Source organism: Pseudonaja textilis, chromosome 1 (genome assembly GCF_049901715.1).
Source record: "Pseudonaja textilis isolate UNSWEBS1 chromosome 1, rPseTex1.2, whole genome shotgun sequence".
NCBI classification, from domain to species: domain Eukaryota; kingdom Metazoa; phylum Chordata; class Lepidosauria; order Squamata; family Elapidae; genus Pseudonaja; species Pseudonaja textilis.
In genome coordinates, this window is record NC_141990.1 from 167,010,964 (window position 1) to 167,024,955 (window position 13,992).

At 42.5% G+C, this 13,992-nt stretch overlaps 1 protein-coding gene and 1 long non-coding RNA gene across 7 annotated transcripts in view; one reads left to right on the forward strand and one right to left on the reverse strand.

The window, feature by feature from the left end:
- Nucleotides 1-4,569, reverse strand: part of NRP2 (neuropilin 2) — a 255,966-nt gene extending 251,397 nt beyond the window's left edge. For 3 of the 5 annotated variants that reach the window (XM_087913793.1, XM_087913960.1, XM_087913902.1), the window contains exon 1: nucleotides 3,639-4,568. In XM_087913793.1, the coding sequence (XP_087769919.1) occupies nucleotides 3,639-3,714 (76 nt within the window). In that variant the 5' untranslated portion in view covers nucleotides 3,715-4,568. Of the gene's footprint in view, nucleotides 1-3,638 lie in introns of all 5 variants that reach the window. The other 2 variants (XR_015739693.1, XM_026707612.2) reach the window with 2 other exon arrangements.
- The window catches only part of LOC148127910 (uncharacterized), a 151,722-nt gene continuing 139,378 nt past the window's right edge, over nucleotides 1,649-13,992 (forward strand). For both annotated transcript variants that reach the window (XR_015739866.1, XR_015739869.1), the window contains exon 1: nucleotides 1,649-1,888. This is a non-coding gene — a long non-coding RNA (uncharacterized LOC148127910). The remainder of the gene's footprint in view (nucleotides 1,889-13,992) is intronic.

The window sequence follows — 13,992 nt, forward strand, 5'->3', positions numbered from 1 at the left end:
TTCAATTTAGCAATATGGATTCAAATTAAAAACCCACCCTTCCCCTTCGCACCCACAACGTACACACCATCACAATCATCATTTGTTCTTAAATTCATTGGGATATATATATATATATATATATATATATATATAAATATATATATATATATATATATATATATATATATATATATATATATATATATATATACACACACACACACACACACACACACACACACACACATACATATACATACATATTCATATACATATACATATACATATACACATACATACACACACACACACACATATATATACATACATACACATACAATATATACACATACACATACATATATATATTCTTTTGTGAAATTTCATTTCTTTCTGCCAGAATGGCCAAGCCCTGGAAGTGAAAAGGCTCTCAGTTGTTCGGCCTCCACGGATGCCCAGGGATTACAGAAGGGCAGAGATGAGAGGGGCATTCTCTGCAAACCTACACCAGCAATACACATCTGCCAGTACCTAGTTCCTATGGCCTCAACCTTGGGGGGGGAGATGAGATTTTAAAAACCCAGCCTGCTGTTAACACAGGGCTACTGCAGCCTTCAAGGTAGCCACCCACTGCAGCAAGGCACCACTGCCAAGAATCCAGAAACAAGCCAGTATTTACAACACAATCATCACCCTTTCTCCCCCTTATTCCCTCCATTACTTCAATCTCATTGCTGATTTCCCTGAAATCATCAGGCTGGGTTGGGGAGGTGAGGGGGAAGAACTTCCTCTGGGGAGATTCCTCAACCACTGCTGCTGAGGTGGCTATAGTCCACTCAGGGCTGCAAGGAAAAGGGTCCCCCCAGGCTTCTCTAGCAGATAAATGGCTCTCAGACATTTTCATCCTCATCCCAGGGCTTCCAAACCTTTGCTTAAGGGCTCACCTAACAGATAGGGATGCTCCACTCGCCATTTTTTTTGTTATTCAAAGCATAACTTAGCAGAAACTATTTTCTTGTTCCTTCATTTGAGGCTCTTCTTGATTTTTATGATGGGCAGAAACGAGTGACCAGCACCCCTACAGAACTGAAAGGGCTTGCCTTGCATCTCACCAGCCACTTCGGATTTCCCCAGGCTGGAACCGGGTGGGGAGAGGCTATTTCCATCAGCTGCAACTTCCAGGGTGGGTAGCCTGGTAGTTCCTTTTGGAAGCAAATGGGAGTCAGACAGCGCAGCCTGGGCCAGCATTAGCGCGCTTCAGCAAGCCTTTGCCCCGCACCCGCTTGCTTAATAGTTGTTGTGGGTCTTGTGATCCGCCCAGCCCACCCTTGGAGGCTTCTTTCCCCTAAGGAGCTCTGCGGCATCCAATAGTCAGATGCGCCAGGGCGGGAGAGGCTCGTTTGAGAAAACATGGCAGACCGGGCCAGGCGATGGGACGGCCCTCGCAAGCCCTCTCGGCCAGACTTTAGCTCTAAGGCAAACCTCAAGCTCCCCAAAGCGAAGGCACCGCCTGGCCCAACTGACCTTGGGGAACTTGGCTTGCGAAGATTGCCGGAGGACCCAACTCACGGATGCCGCGCAGACTCCCAAAGGGATTTCTAGCCAGCTGTTTAAATAGGAAGGGGGAGGGGAGGGCAGCGCCAAAGGTCCGCAAAAGTGAGTGAGATTGGCGGCAAGCCCGCTTCGTCTGGTGGGACTCGAGGCAATTCTCTGCCCGCCACCTCGAAGAGGCGGCAGACGCTGCCGCAAAGCTCATCTTCGCCAAAAGCGATAGCGGTGTGTAGCACGCCCTGAACTCTGCGGGAAGCGCCGCCCCGGCGAGTGTATCCAGTGCCATCTTTTGCGATGGGGCTCGCGAAGGGTCGCAGACTCTGCCTCCTCCCGGTGAACAGGCACGAGAATTACGGTACTATTTCGAATGTCGGGAGGGATTGAAGTAATCTGAACGTTGAAAAAAAGAGAAAACCCTCACGCCCATCACTCTTACGTTCCTTACTTCGCCGCCCTTAGCGATCCTTTCTCCGGCAGGTTCGTTTGGATCAGCGCTTTGAGCTCTCGCCTGCCACCCTGCCTTGTAGCCCGCCCGAAGTTGGTCCTCGCCCACCCGCTGCATCCCTCCAACGTTTCGTTGTCTGAGAGAAAAAAGGCAGGTTTCAAACCCACTTAGAGATCCCGGGCTTTGATGTAGGAACTTTGTGGCGTGGCTCGGCTGTTTTTTTCTGGGCTGTGAGAAAAGCGCTCTGCTTAAGCTCAAGCCACCCTTGGGGAAAGCTTTCATGCTTTTTGGCGCTCGGCTAAGGCCTAGCGAGCGGCGGATTTCTTTCATCGGTAAAATTAAGCCATCTTCGTGGAAAACCTGTCATAACCTGATTCTAACCTGATTGTTGAGAGCCACCCTGCATGCTGGTTGACAATCCATATAATTCCCAGAGACCTTTTAGTGCTGGAACCGTGCGCAGAATTGCGCTGCGCCCAAGCAGGCCTCGAATTGAATCAGACTCTTTGGAATCGACTTGTAACCCCGCAGCGAACAATTTGTATTCGCTTCGCGCTAGAGGTACAGGGAACCACCACCACCCCCCTTTGTTATTTCGAAACTACCTTAAGTTGCTCCACTTCGCTGGATAAAGCTGTGTTTCATGGCTCTTCTTCCCCTCTGTTCTTTGTGGGTCTGATCTGCCTTATCAGAGTTTTCCCTGAGCGCTCAGTAACCAATTTAGAGAAAAGGAGCGTCTCAAAAGGAGTAATTAAGGCGGATGGGTTTAGTGCGCCCACTTCGCCAATAATCAGAGATTAGTTCCAGCCTCCCTTTTTCTTTCAGTAACAAGGATGGAAGAGTTTTAAAGAAGCAATAGAGTGTTTTAACAATTCACTGCGCTTTGAAATAGACTGGGGGTCCTGAAATGCACCATATGGATTGCTTCGATCCTTCATTGCACCCCTTTTGGCCAGTAAGTTTCATCCAGAAAAGTTTATAACCGTTTTGCAAGGGTTTTCAGCCAAAATTGTTACATAAAGTTCTTTCTCCCCCGTGGAAGAAAGTACACCTGTACGCGCGTGCGTACACGGGCAGAAACATATGCAAAGGGCATCCTCGGTGACTCTATTTCTTAGATATTAAGCAGGAAAAATGCGGTTGGCTGTTCTTTCATTGAATCCAAGCCACTCATTCAATGTTGAAAACGCAAACTTTTTCTATTTCTAGAAGAGAATCTTCCTTCCAGCACCACCCCAGTCGGAATTTTCTTATTTTAGAAATGTAAATCTGAAACGTATCTCATATTTAAAAGTGAATTATGGCTTTTTTTGTTATAAAGACAAGACAGATTTGGAGAAGTTATATTTTCTCTCCGCCTCCACAAATATTATATAGCAAGGGAGACTTGGTGGTATGTTTAGATCTTTGATTTATTCCATATGTGACGTGCACAGCTAAAAACAACCCCAGACTTTTCAGTTGGTTACAAAGTCATCATCCATTTTGCAACCAACTCAAGTGGGGCTTTCAGTAAAGGAGTAGTTACGGCCGAAGGTATAAGCAGAATCTGGTTGAGTAACCCCGGATTGGTCGCTTCCCCATCTCTCTTGAAAGAAATTGGTTGAAGAGGCGGGTTGGAGTGTCTTTTAAAATAGAGGTGGTGATCCTTAGGTCTTACCTGCTGCTTGACCCAAGACTCCCGATCCGGCCAAACGAAGAAGGAGAAATCCCCAAAGCAGAGGAACTGTATCCATTTCGGGGAGGATGGAGAAACCCTTGATGGGGAAAGAGTGATTCCTCCCAAGCCGCGCTGGGTCAGGGAGAGCGGGATTTTCTTTAGCAACTCTCCGGGAGGATTTCGTTCCAGAATTTCCTCTGCCGAGATTTCAAATCCGTTCCGGAGCTTCCTCCCCTTGGCTCCGCAATAAACCCACTTCCCCAAAAGATCGCCGAGCTGGAGTGAAACTCCTGACGTTCAGCAGAAAAAGAAACCGCTCAGCCGGCAACACACGGAGCAAGAGAACCGCGCACGCCCAGAGCACGGGAGAGAGCCCCGTTCTTCAGAGCGGCGTTGCCTTTAGCACGGCACCACCGGCTAGGTTCTTCGCAAAGCCGCCGAAAAAAGGCCGCCTTGGCATCGCACCAAGCTAGCCGCGCACCCCTCCCCCCACAGTCCTCGTCCGAGCCTGGTGGCGGAGAGCGAGAGCGCAACGAACGGCGCTCCCGGCGAAGGGCGATTTCCTAGCCCGCGGCGCCCGGCTGCTTCCCCCCGCGCGCTTCCAGTTCGAGCTCTCAGGCGGCTGCCGGTCGGCTTCACGCCAGAGGCGTTTTCCGGATGCGGCGCCGCGAACGACTCCTCGAGTGTTGCTCTGTAGCCGCCGCCGCCGCCGCCGCCGCCGCCTCCTTCCTCCGACGCGTGGGGTCTTGACTGAAGCTGTGCGGACGTTGGTGCGGGGTTCGCTGCTCTTCCCTTTCTTTGCCTCCGCCTCGGTTTCCTCGCAGCCTTTTCAGGCAGAGCAGCATGTGGATGTCAGACAGAAAGGCAGAGCTATCCGATTACACGCTCGACCAGGGCCCGCCCCTTCTATGTTTCTCATTTAAACAAAACACGCCGAGAGGGGAGGGGAGGGGAGGGGAGGCGGGGGGCGAGAGAGCCCGCGAAGCGCCGCGCAGTCCACGTTCAGAACTCGGCCGGGATCCAGCGGGGCAAGCGAAGGCGCGGCGATCGGCAGAGGCGGCATAAGCATTCTCTGCTCCTTCCTGCAGCACCGGACCGGCTTCGACTTTGTCGGCTGCAGCCCATGCCCGGCTCTTGGGAAAAGCAACAAGTCCGGCGCGGAGGCCTCTTTCTCGCTGGGCGTCTTGGCTGGGCCTGCTTGTGTGGAGGGGAGTTTCTCCCCCCTAGCTCTCGGGAGGTCGCGTGAACGTGTTACATATTGCATCCCTCCATAAAGTGATAGGTATTTAAAATTATACACGCAGGCTGTCGGCGGAAGGTGATAGCTTCAATGCTTAACAGCTTTCTCCAACTATAAACCGGAGTTCTGAGCTCCAAACACCACCCACACAAAGAGAGAGACACAAATAACACTTAAAAGGCTGGCAGGGGATACCTTATGCGCTACAACATAGTGGAATGATTTTTTTGCATAAATCTTGCCAGCAGCATTTTACCCCTAGGAAAATGATAACAATTCAGCCTCAGACCGAGATTGGTTTAAATAACTTGTGGTTGAAAAAAAAAAGAATGGAGCCATTTTTTGCTTGGGTAAGAGAAAGCAGGCTTGCCAGTTACACAAAACTCTTACCTTTGGCAGAATGAAATCAGACGTAAATCAGCATAATATAGGCATTGTGCATTTTTCACCCAAAGTCTAGATCAATTTTTTTTACTTACTCTGTCATTATACACTGCCCCTCATCCCTCTGTGCTGCTATACACACATGGCATCTAGCTAACCCCACTGGGACTGGAAGAAAAGCAGGATCAGGGCCATTTAATACTTGTATGGGAAGCCTTGTGGGAGATTTTGTAGGCTTTGGACTCGGAAACTGTTTTTGTTTTCTTTCAAATCCCAGAAGAAAGAGTTAGCAAATATTGGATGAGAGCTCCTGGAGGTGCTCATGAAGTCACCCATCATTGATCTTGGGATGTTTTGGTCTTGGGACAGATGCTGGTGCAGCCTGTTCCCCACACACACTCACGCACACATACTTCTGCCTGGTCCCTGGGAAGGAGAAGGGCAAGCAGGCAGGACACATGCAACAAAACTACAGCAGCTGATTCTTATGACAAGGTCTGGCATGGTACTCTGTGGATATGCCAAGATGCTTCTGCTAGTTATGGTAACAGTCATGAGAAGCCTATTAGCACATTGGCTTTTCTCATAAGAGCTGCTTTGGAAGCACTCCCAAGGCATCTGCTGAAAGCCCACGTGCAGTCCATACATAGGCTTCCCTGGGCTCAGTTTGTAAGGATAGTAAGAAAGGGCCCTTTCTTACTGTTCCTATAAGACTGAGCTGCTCAGTTTTCACCAGTTTTCAGTACAGAGAAATCATCATCAGACGGACCAGTGGAGCATAAGCTCTGAAAAAATTCCTAAAGTAGGTTGAACAAACAATATGCCAATCATGGACTGCAGTTGTGCCAGCTATTCTACAAGACTAGTCATTATGAACTAGCACATAGGTACAACTCAGACAGGACAGTCAATCAAGTTCTAATGTTGGTCGTTATATAAATAGTTTGGAAGTACATATCATTGAAGTGAGGCATATTTCTGATGACTCATGGAGGTAGCTGATATTCAAGTATTCTTGAATGCCAAGAACAAAAATGAGTACTGTGACTTCAGTTAAAGCCTAGAATTGGAATTGCTTGCATCCACATAGGTCAATTCTTTTTCTCCCCCAAAAGAGAGGGAAATCACACACTTCATTGCAATACTTAGACACTGGCTTTGTGCCAGAGGAATGGGAAGTAGAAAGATCCTTGGAAAAGCCAAGGTTTTGATTGAATCTCTAAAGAACGATATGAAGTCAAAACTAAAAAGAATACAGTGTTAAGGAAAAGATATAGGGGTGGTGAAATTGGCAGATTAAGAAAAAAAATTCATGATGCTGTGACAAGAAGAGTTACTGTGCTCAAAAGCTCAAGTGCTTGTACCTGGTGGCTACCCATAAAACCTCACCATGAAATTTCATGGTTGACTGGGGTGGTGCCTAAAAGCATCACCAGAAGAGGGCAATGGCAAACTGTCTCCCTGTTGGTGCTAAGAAAACAACGCTGGTATGGGCAGATAGTTACCAGAAGCTGAGCCCATCTTGAGGAAGAGTGTACCTTCATTTTATGGCAAAAACTATTCTAAAAAAGATTGGAAGACAGATGGCTTAAATTAGTCTTTCCCCAAGCTGACACTTTCCAGATTTACTAGATTAAAATATTTGGCCAAGGTAACTGGAATTAATTGGAAATGCAACCTTTGAGGAAGATGTGGTATAATTCTTGTGTTTTTTAAACATGTGACTATCCTAAGGATACATTAATATCCATTTTCTTGTTTAAACTTTAGTATATCACTTTAGTATTTTGAATCAAAATCTGTAATTCAGAGAGATGGAGAAATTATATCTTTATGAAATTATGTCTAGTATACCTTTTACTTAATCTGATGAGTTGCTAAATTTGATTAAAAAAGCAGAACACTCTGTAGCTTTTCCTGGTTGTGAAAATTGTACAGAAGAAGCATATTTTCCCCTACACTGATGCTTATCAATCAAACCTTAATTTCTTCTCCCACCTTTCCCACCTTTCTCTTACTTTCTAAAGTTCAGTATAGCCTGGAGTCTAAACCATATGAAGAACAGCTGCAGATTTTGGGTCTGGCTAGTCTAAAGAAAAGAAGAATTAGGGGTGACATGATAGCAGTATTTGAGGGGCTGCTGCAAAGAAGAGGGGGTCAAATTATTCTCCAAAGCATGAGAGGTCCGGACAAAAAAAATGATTGGAAACTATTTTTTATTTATTTCTTTGGTTTGTCAATTGCTTACAAGATAATAGGTATAAGTAAAAAAACATAGTTATGAATGCAGGAAATGGATACGAATAAGAAAAAAAAAACAATAGGACAGGGACGGTAGGCATGTTGGTGTGGTATGCATGCCCCCACAGACCTCTTAGGAAAGGGGTGAGGTCAATAGTAGACAGTCTAAGGTTAAAGTTTTTGGGGTTGGAGGAAGAAACCACAGAGTCAGGTAGAGTATTCCAGACATTGACCACTCTGTTGCTGAAGAAGGAAACTAACCAAAGAGAGAAGCAACCTGGAATTAAGGAGAAGCTTCCTAAAAGCGAGGACAATTAACCAGTAGAACCAATTAACCAGCTTACCTCCAGAAATCATGGGTGCTCCATCACTGGAGGTTTTTAAGAAGAGGCTAGACAATCACTTATCTGAAATAGTATATGTCAGTGATGGCTAATCTTTTTGGCATCAAGTGCCCAAAGTGCACACATGTGTGCGCATCCCTAAAATGCAATACACATGCATCCCCTGCGCATGCACCTGCCCCATGCATGCACCTCGCCCCTGCATGCACTCTGCCTCCCACACATGCACGGCAGAGACCCAAAGACCAGCTAGTTGGTGGGAGGTGCGCACGCATGTGTACATGGCAAAGCTGAACTGGGGCATGCCACCTCTGGCATGTGCGCCATAGGGTCGCCATCACGGATATAGGTTCTCCTGATTGAGCAGGGGACTAGACTAGAAGACCTCCAAGATCCCTTCCAGCTTCTAGTCTAGTCTAGTCTAGTCTATTTCTATTTCTATTCTCAGAATCCCTAAGGCATTTGTAAAGTGTTGTAGTCCCTTAAAAAAGCACTTGATGTAAATATCTAAACCTTTGCAGAGGGTAAAAGAGATCACCCCGCAGTTTAGCAAAAGCACCAGTTTTGGGAAAGATTATTCAGACTCCACAATGATGCTTTTACATTTCCATATGCTAATTTCATTGGATTTTTGCTTTGTTACAATAGCACCCAGAAAGATTTATCATTAAAGGGTTATATTAACGTTTAGGCCAAACGTAAGGATTGCTTGTTCTCAAATTAATTTTCTGAAGAGCTGCAGAAGTTTTTCCTAAAACTAAACTGGTAGTAACATGGGAGCCAGACCTGTAATCAGTTGAATTTCCCCTTCCCCCTTGTGCAGTTTTTGTTCCTTGAAGTTTGAAAAGTTCTGATACCTGATTGCACACCAGGTGCAATCTGTGCACACAAGGTGCAATCTCCAGTCCTACCAGCTTTGTAATGGAGAATATTGTCCCTTTTGTTTTACATTTATTGAACATTTACTATATTTACATATTGTATATCTCATATTCATTCATTTTAGTAGGCAATCCATCACTAAGCTAAACTAGTCAAAACACTTTGTGATTGTAGAAAAAAAAAATCAAGATCACTGGACAATTGTGTCATATCTTTTACTTTTTCTCTCCAACTTTTACCAACCCTGACAATGTTCCACCCGCTTCCCTTCCCTTTCACCTCTCTTTTGACAAATACTACTCAACCACTTTTCATTGTTTTGTTGAAAAATGCTCCACAGTTAAACCTCTTTCTTCAAATGAAATTTGTAGAATTTCTAGCTACTGTACTACCTGCTTTAGGCAATTTCTCTTTTTGTGGGGGTGGGGATATTGGATGATCTGTAAGGATTACTGGGATTATTCAACATTTTAAACCTAGAAAATAAATGATAATTATTTTCCCAGGATGACTCACTGTTTTTCTTTGGGAGCTTAATTTTGCACTGCACAGAACTTCTCAACCAATCTGGCCCATTTTTAGTACAGCTTATAAAAAGTTCTGTTAAAACCATCTGATAATGATATATTTTTGTCTTTATGACAAATTGCACCTGCTCACTTGAAACATTGCGAACTCTGTCACAGATGTCTAAGAGGAGTTTTTTATATCATCTAATGTTCAGTTTTGTTCTGAACCAAGAATAATTTAACAGGCTGGATGTGTGTGTGATTTAGACATTAACTAATTAACAAGCATGTTGTTTTTGGAAAATTCACACATTATTATTGAGGACAAAAGGCAAGGAATCAGGACACCAGGAAGAGCTGGTAATGTAAAGTTTAACTCTTTGGGTTCCTTAGATGTTGTATAAATCATGTTCAGCACATCTGAAGAGATGAGATTTAATAATCCATTTCCCCTGCATGATAAAAGACACAAATGAAACCAAGGCATTTTGAAGTCAGTGGTATTTCTTTGGATTGATGAATAAAAACTGCAAATTGTGGTAGTTGATTCTTACTAATAAAATCTATATATTGCTGTGATCCATCATATAAAGAAAACACTTAGGAAAGTTTATTATCATCCATGTACATGCTTCCTTAACCAGATTTTTGTTAAATAATTGTAAATTTTACCTTGATTTTTTTTCTAAGCCATAGAGACATTTCATTTTTTTTCTATCTCACCTGTCATTAATAGTTTATTAATGAATAGTTTGCTAATGAAAATGGGAGTATAATTCAGTGAATTTTCAGCATGAAAGTGTGACATTTTAATGGCTAACTTATGGTTAGATTCTGTTCAAGCTAGCCATGCATGGCTTATGTGTTTGTTTATACACTTATAAATAGCTCTAGGAAAATATAACATAGTTTTTGCATGTTATATATGAATGCCTCCAAATTCCTATCTGTAATAACAAAAATGTACTTTCTGAGCGTGGTGAAACACATCCATTAAGAAGGAGAGTGGGGGAACATCATAATTAAAACTGGCATAATCCTAAACATATTCAGTAGGATGATAAGGTAAATATCTGTCAAATGCAATAGGAGATTTACTAGTGTAAAGTTTGTGTTTAGGATGTTATACAATGAATGACGTCCACATCACAAAGAAGAAATGGGCAACACATAGTGCCAAGTGAATCTTTCCGCTCTCATTTTGTCATTCCCAGAATTTCCCAAAACAGTGACACAAAAAGCACACGTACTGTCAAAATATGCACATGAAATTTCCTGTAGGCTTAAGATGCTATTTTGAGGGGAGAAACTTTCAAAACACACCCTGCCTGGGCCTCCAGAATTGCCCCCATCATCTACTATATAAAGGAAGAAAAGTGAGAGGAAGAGAGGAAGACAGCAGTTGTAGCTATAAGGCATAATAGGAGCCCTGGAAGCTAAATAAATTAATCAGAATAGAATGCTAGAAGACTTCAGATGTCTTCTAGTCCAACTCCCTGTTGTATTAAAGCTATGTTAAATCAAATAAGCCTGTCCTATTCAGCTCATGTTTTGCAACTCTCACTGTTAGCAGAGTTTTAGAATGTATCTTTCTCAGTTTAACTATAGTTGTTCTGCATGCACAACTCTACCATAGAGTTATCGCTTTTCCCAGTCCGGCCTAGACTTGGAAAGTTTATGTACTTTAGATACGTTGGCTATGTACAACTACATTCTTCTATCAGTTTTCTGCTTTGTGAGAATCTAAGTGCCTAGGGTTGTATTGGATGCAGTGCAACTACAGAGATGATTGGTAGGAGCTACTGAGTTTGACCTGGATCTTGATTCCACATTTACACTGACTTCAGCAGATTCCTCATTTAAAGTGGGCATGTAATTTTCACTGGAATTAAAGCCTTAACACACCATCACTAATAGTCTCCCTCCCCCAACCTTTCCATCTCAGTGTATGAAAATCCTCCATAAAACCTCTCAGAAAATAGGACAATCTGTAATTTAATTGCTCTTTAATAGTTTGTTTACTCCAGCATCTGGAATAAATTTTAGCTGGAAGAATGTCATAGATAAAATGCTGGCTGAAGTTTTTATGGGAAAGAATTTTCTCTCACAAAAGGGTATCTTCAAATTGGGAACCCGTCTTGCTCCATTCTCAGTTTCTGTCTGGGTGAAATGGATTTCTTCTTTCACATCTCACATCTTTGTTCTTTCTAGAATATTAAGAATTTGTCTTAAGAATTAATAACTTGTCACCATTCTGTCATCGTGGAACAAGCCACAACAGTGGATGATACTTATATCCTGCTTCTCAGTCTTGTCATATATATGTGAAAGTCACCTTTTCAAACAGTCACGTAATTACTCTGTTAGAATGAGCCATTCTGCACTGGGGCAGAAGAGAGAAGAGGTTGAGTCAATGGTTCTAGTTATGCAGATTGCCATGTTGCCAGATTAAATTGGTTTCTGTCACAAGGCAAACTTTATGTCTCTATCCTCTTCATGTAGCAGTGGGGCTGCACTAAATAGAAGGGCTGAAACAACCTGGGTCCTCCAGATTGATGGACTACCTTTCTTGAAATAATTGGAGCAAGAGGTTTTTGCAGGCCAACAATTCTGTATTTGCAAGTAACAAGTTGGGAAAGGTTACCAATAAGTTGATGGATTGATTGATTTGATTTGCATTATCAAATAGTTAAAGTGGGATATATATTTCTGAGAAACAAATCAATGACTGGGACTCATTGTGTTGGCTATATGTCCAAACAAGAGCTAGAGGATAGAGAAAACCTAAGAAAGATAAATGGTTTAATGGAAAAATAGAGCAAACAATGGAATTTATAAGATAAGTAAGAAAGAAGTATGCTGGAAGAACTCACTACGTTTAACAAAACCTTTCAGTAATATGCTTGCTTCTCCACATTTCATTGTAGAAAAGCCAGTTTGGAGTAATGGTTAAAGTACCAGACTAGACAGGAGACTGTAAGTTTTAGTCTTGCCGTAGGCACGAAGCCAGCTTTGGGCCAGTTACTCTCTCTGTCTACCCTAGGAGAAGACAAAAGCAAACTTTCTGAAAAAAAAAAAAGAGAGATGGGGATGAGTCTAGGGCCAGGCAGTCAACACTGAATTGAAGGTACACACATGCATACATTTCATTATGCAGTTCAATGTGGCACCTTAGATTGCCTGTAAAGTATGTCAAGTAAACACAGTGAAATTCTTCCAGAAAAATTTACTGATTTTACTTTGATTTTACTGTATGACATACCTTGGATAGAATTCCATATTCCATATTTTCAGACTTTCTCAGATTATGTAAAGTTGACTCAGTGTCACCTTCACTTCTGCCCACTCTAAAGCAATGAAAACAATGCTATGGAGAGAAAAAAAGAAAAGAGTCAAGATGAGGCAAGAGTTTCTGGCAGTGGGGGAAAATGGACCACCTACCAGTTCTGCAGAGCTGAAATATTTCAAGCAAAAAGATCAGCTTGACTGCAATTTCAAATCTAGTGTAGACAGCCAATAATAAATCAACCCAGCCACTTGAAATCAACTGATGATATGAAAGTGGACAGGTCTGGAACTAATTGTGAACTGGCACAACAACCCAGCATGGAAGTGCATTAATTTCTCCCACTCCTAAAAAACCAACTTTCCATTGTAAGAAAAGGTACTGTTGAAATACATTTCTGGCAGTGATGATGGAATCTCATTTTTTTTCTTCTTTCTCACTCAGTGATCATGCCAAGGATTGCATGCAAGGAGGAAGTCATGCACATAAAAGAAAGAGAGGGAGAGAGAGTACACGGATGTGGGATCAATCAATTTACAACTGGGATGCCTTATTAGACTGGCAGTTTGGTTTGCTGGCTAAAGAATATAATAAAAAAACTGAATTGAAATGGAATATGGGCAAGTTGGGGAAAATATTGACTTTGAAGGAAAATATTTCATATTAATCCACAATTTGTGTGTGTGCATTTGTCTTCATTCTAGTCCTTCTGGGAGTGTAATCTACAGAGAGTTAGACAAAGGTCAATGTGCAATTTCCTAATGGGTTAATGTATCAGAATAGCTTGACAGGGCAACTTACTTATATAGTAAGACAAAACTTTATTCATGATGGCAGATAGTAAATTATAAGTATGTGAAATGTCTTGACAACTCTTGTGGCTAAATTCCTTTAATGAGTAATACAAAATATAGGTGTATATGTATCCATTTTTGTTGACCTTAGTCCCGGAGTTTCCTTGGTGACACTTGATGACACTTGGTTAGAAGCATGTCTTCACTTTGCTGTCCTTCTGGTAGAATATTTTTAAATTAATATCTGGACTATTTAAAAAACAGACATCCAGGTGGCACAATCTTTTAATTAAGAAAGTTTCAGCTGGGTATTTATAAATAGCACATGGGAAACTGTACTATTACTTATCTATTAATAGATATAGTTTGGAGTTGGAGTACTATTTTAGTTAGAATGCTGGATTGGAATTAATGAAAAAAATTAGTTCTGACATGGTGACAATGAAACAACTAGATTATGGTGAACCTGAAACAACCTATTAGGTTGTTATCACAACTAAAGATCAGATGAAAACTGTTATCTCCTGCCCAAAAGAAAGTCCCTTGTAGCTCTTTACATAGACCAGGCACAAAAAAAGTGTCACAAGAGGAGTGAATCTTCTTGTAGAGCTCACATTTGTTGCAGAGCAGTAGTTGAAATTCTTTCATAATTACTTCATAGTTTACTTGTCTGA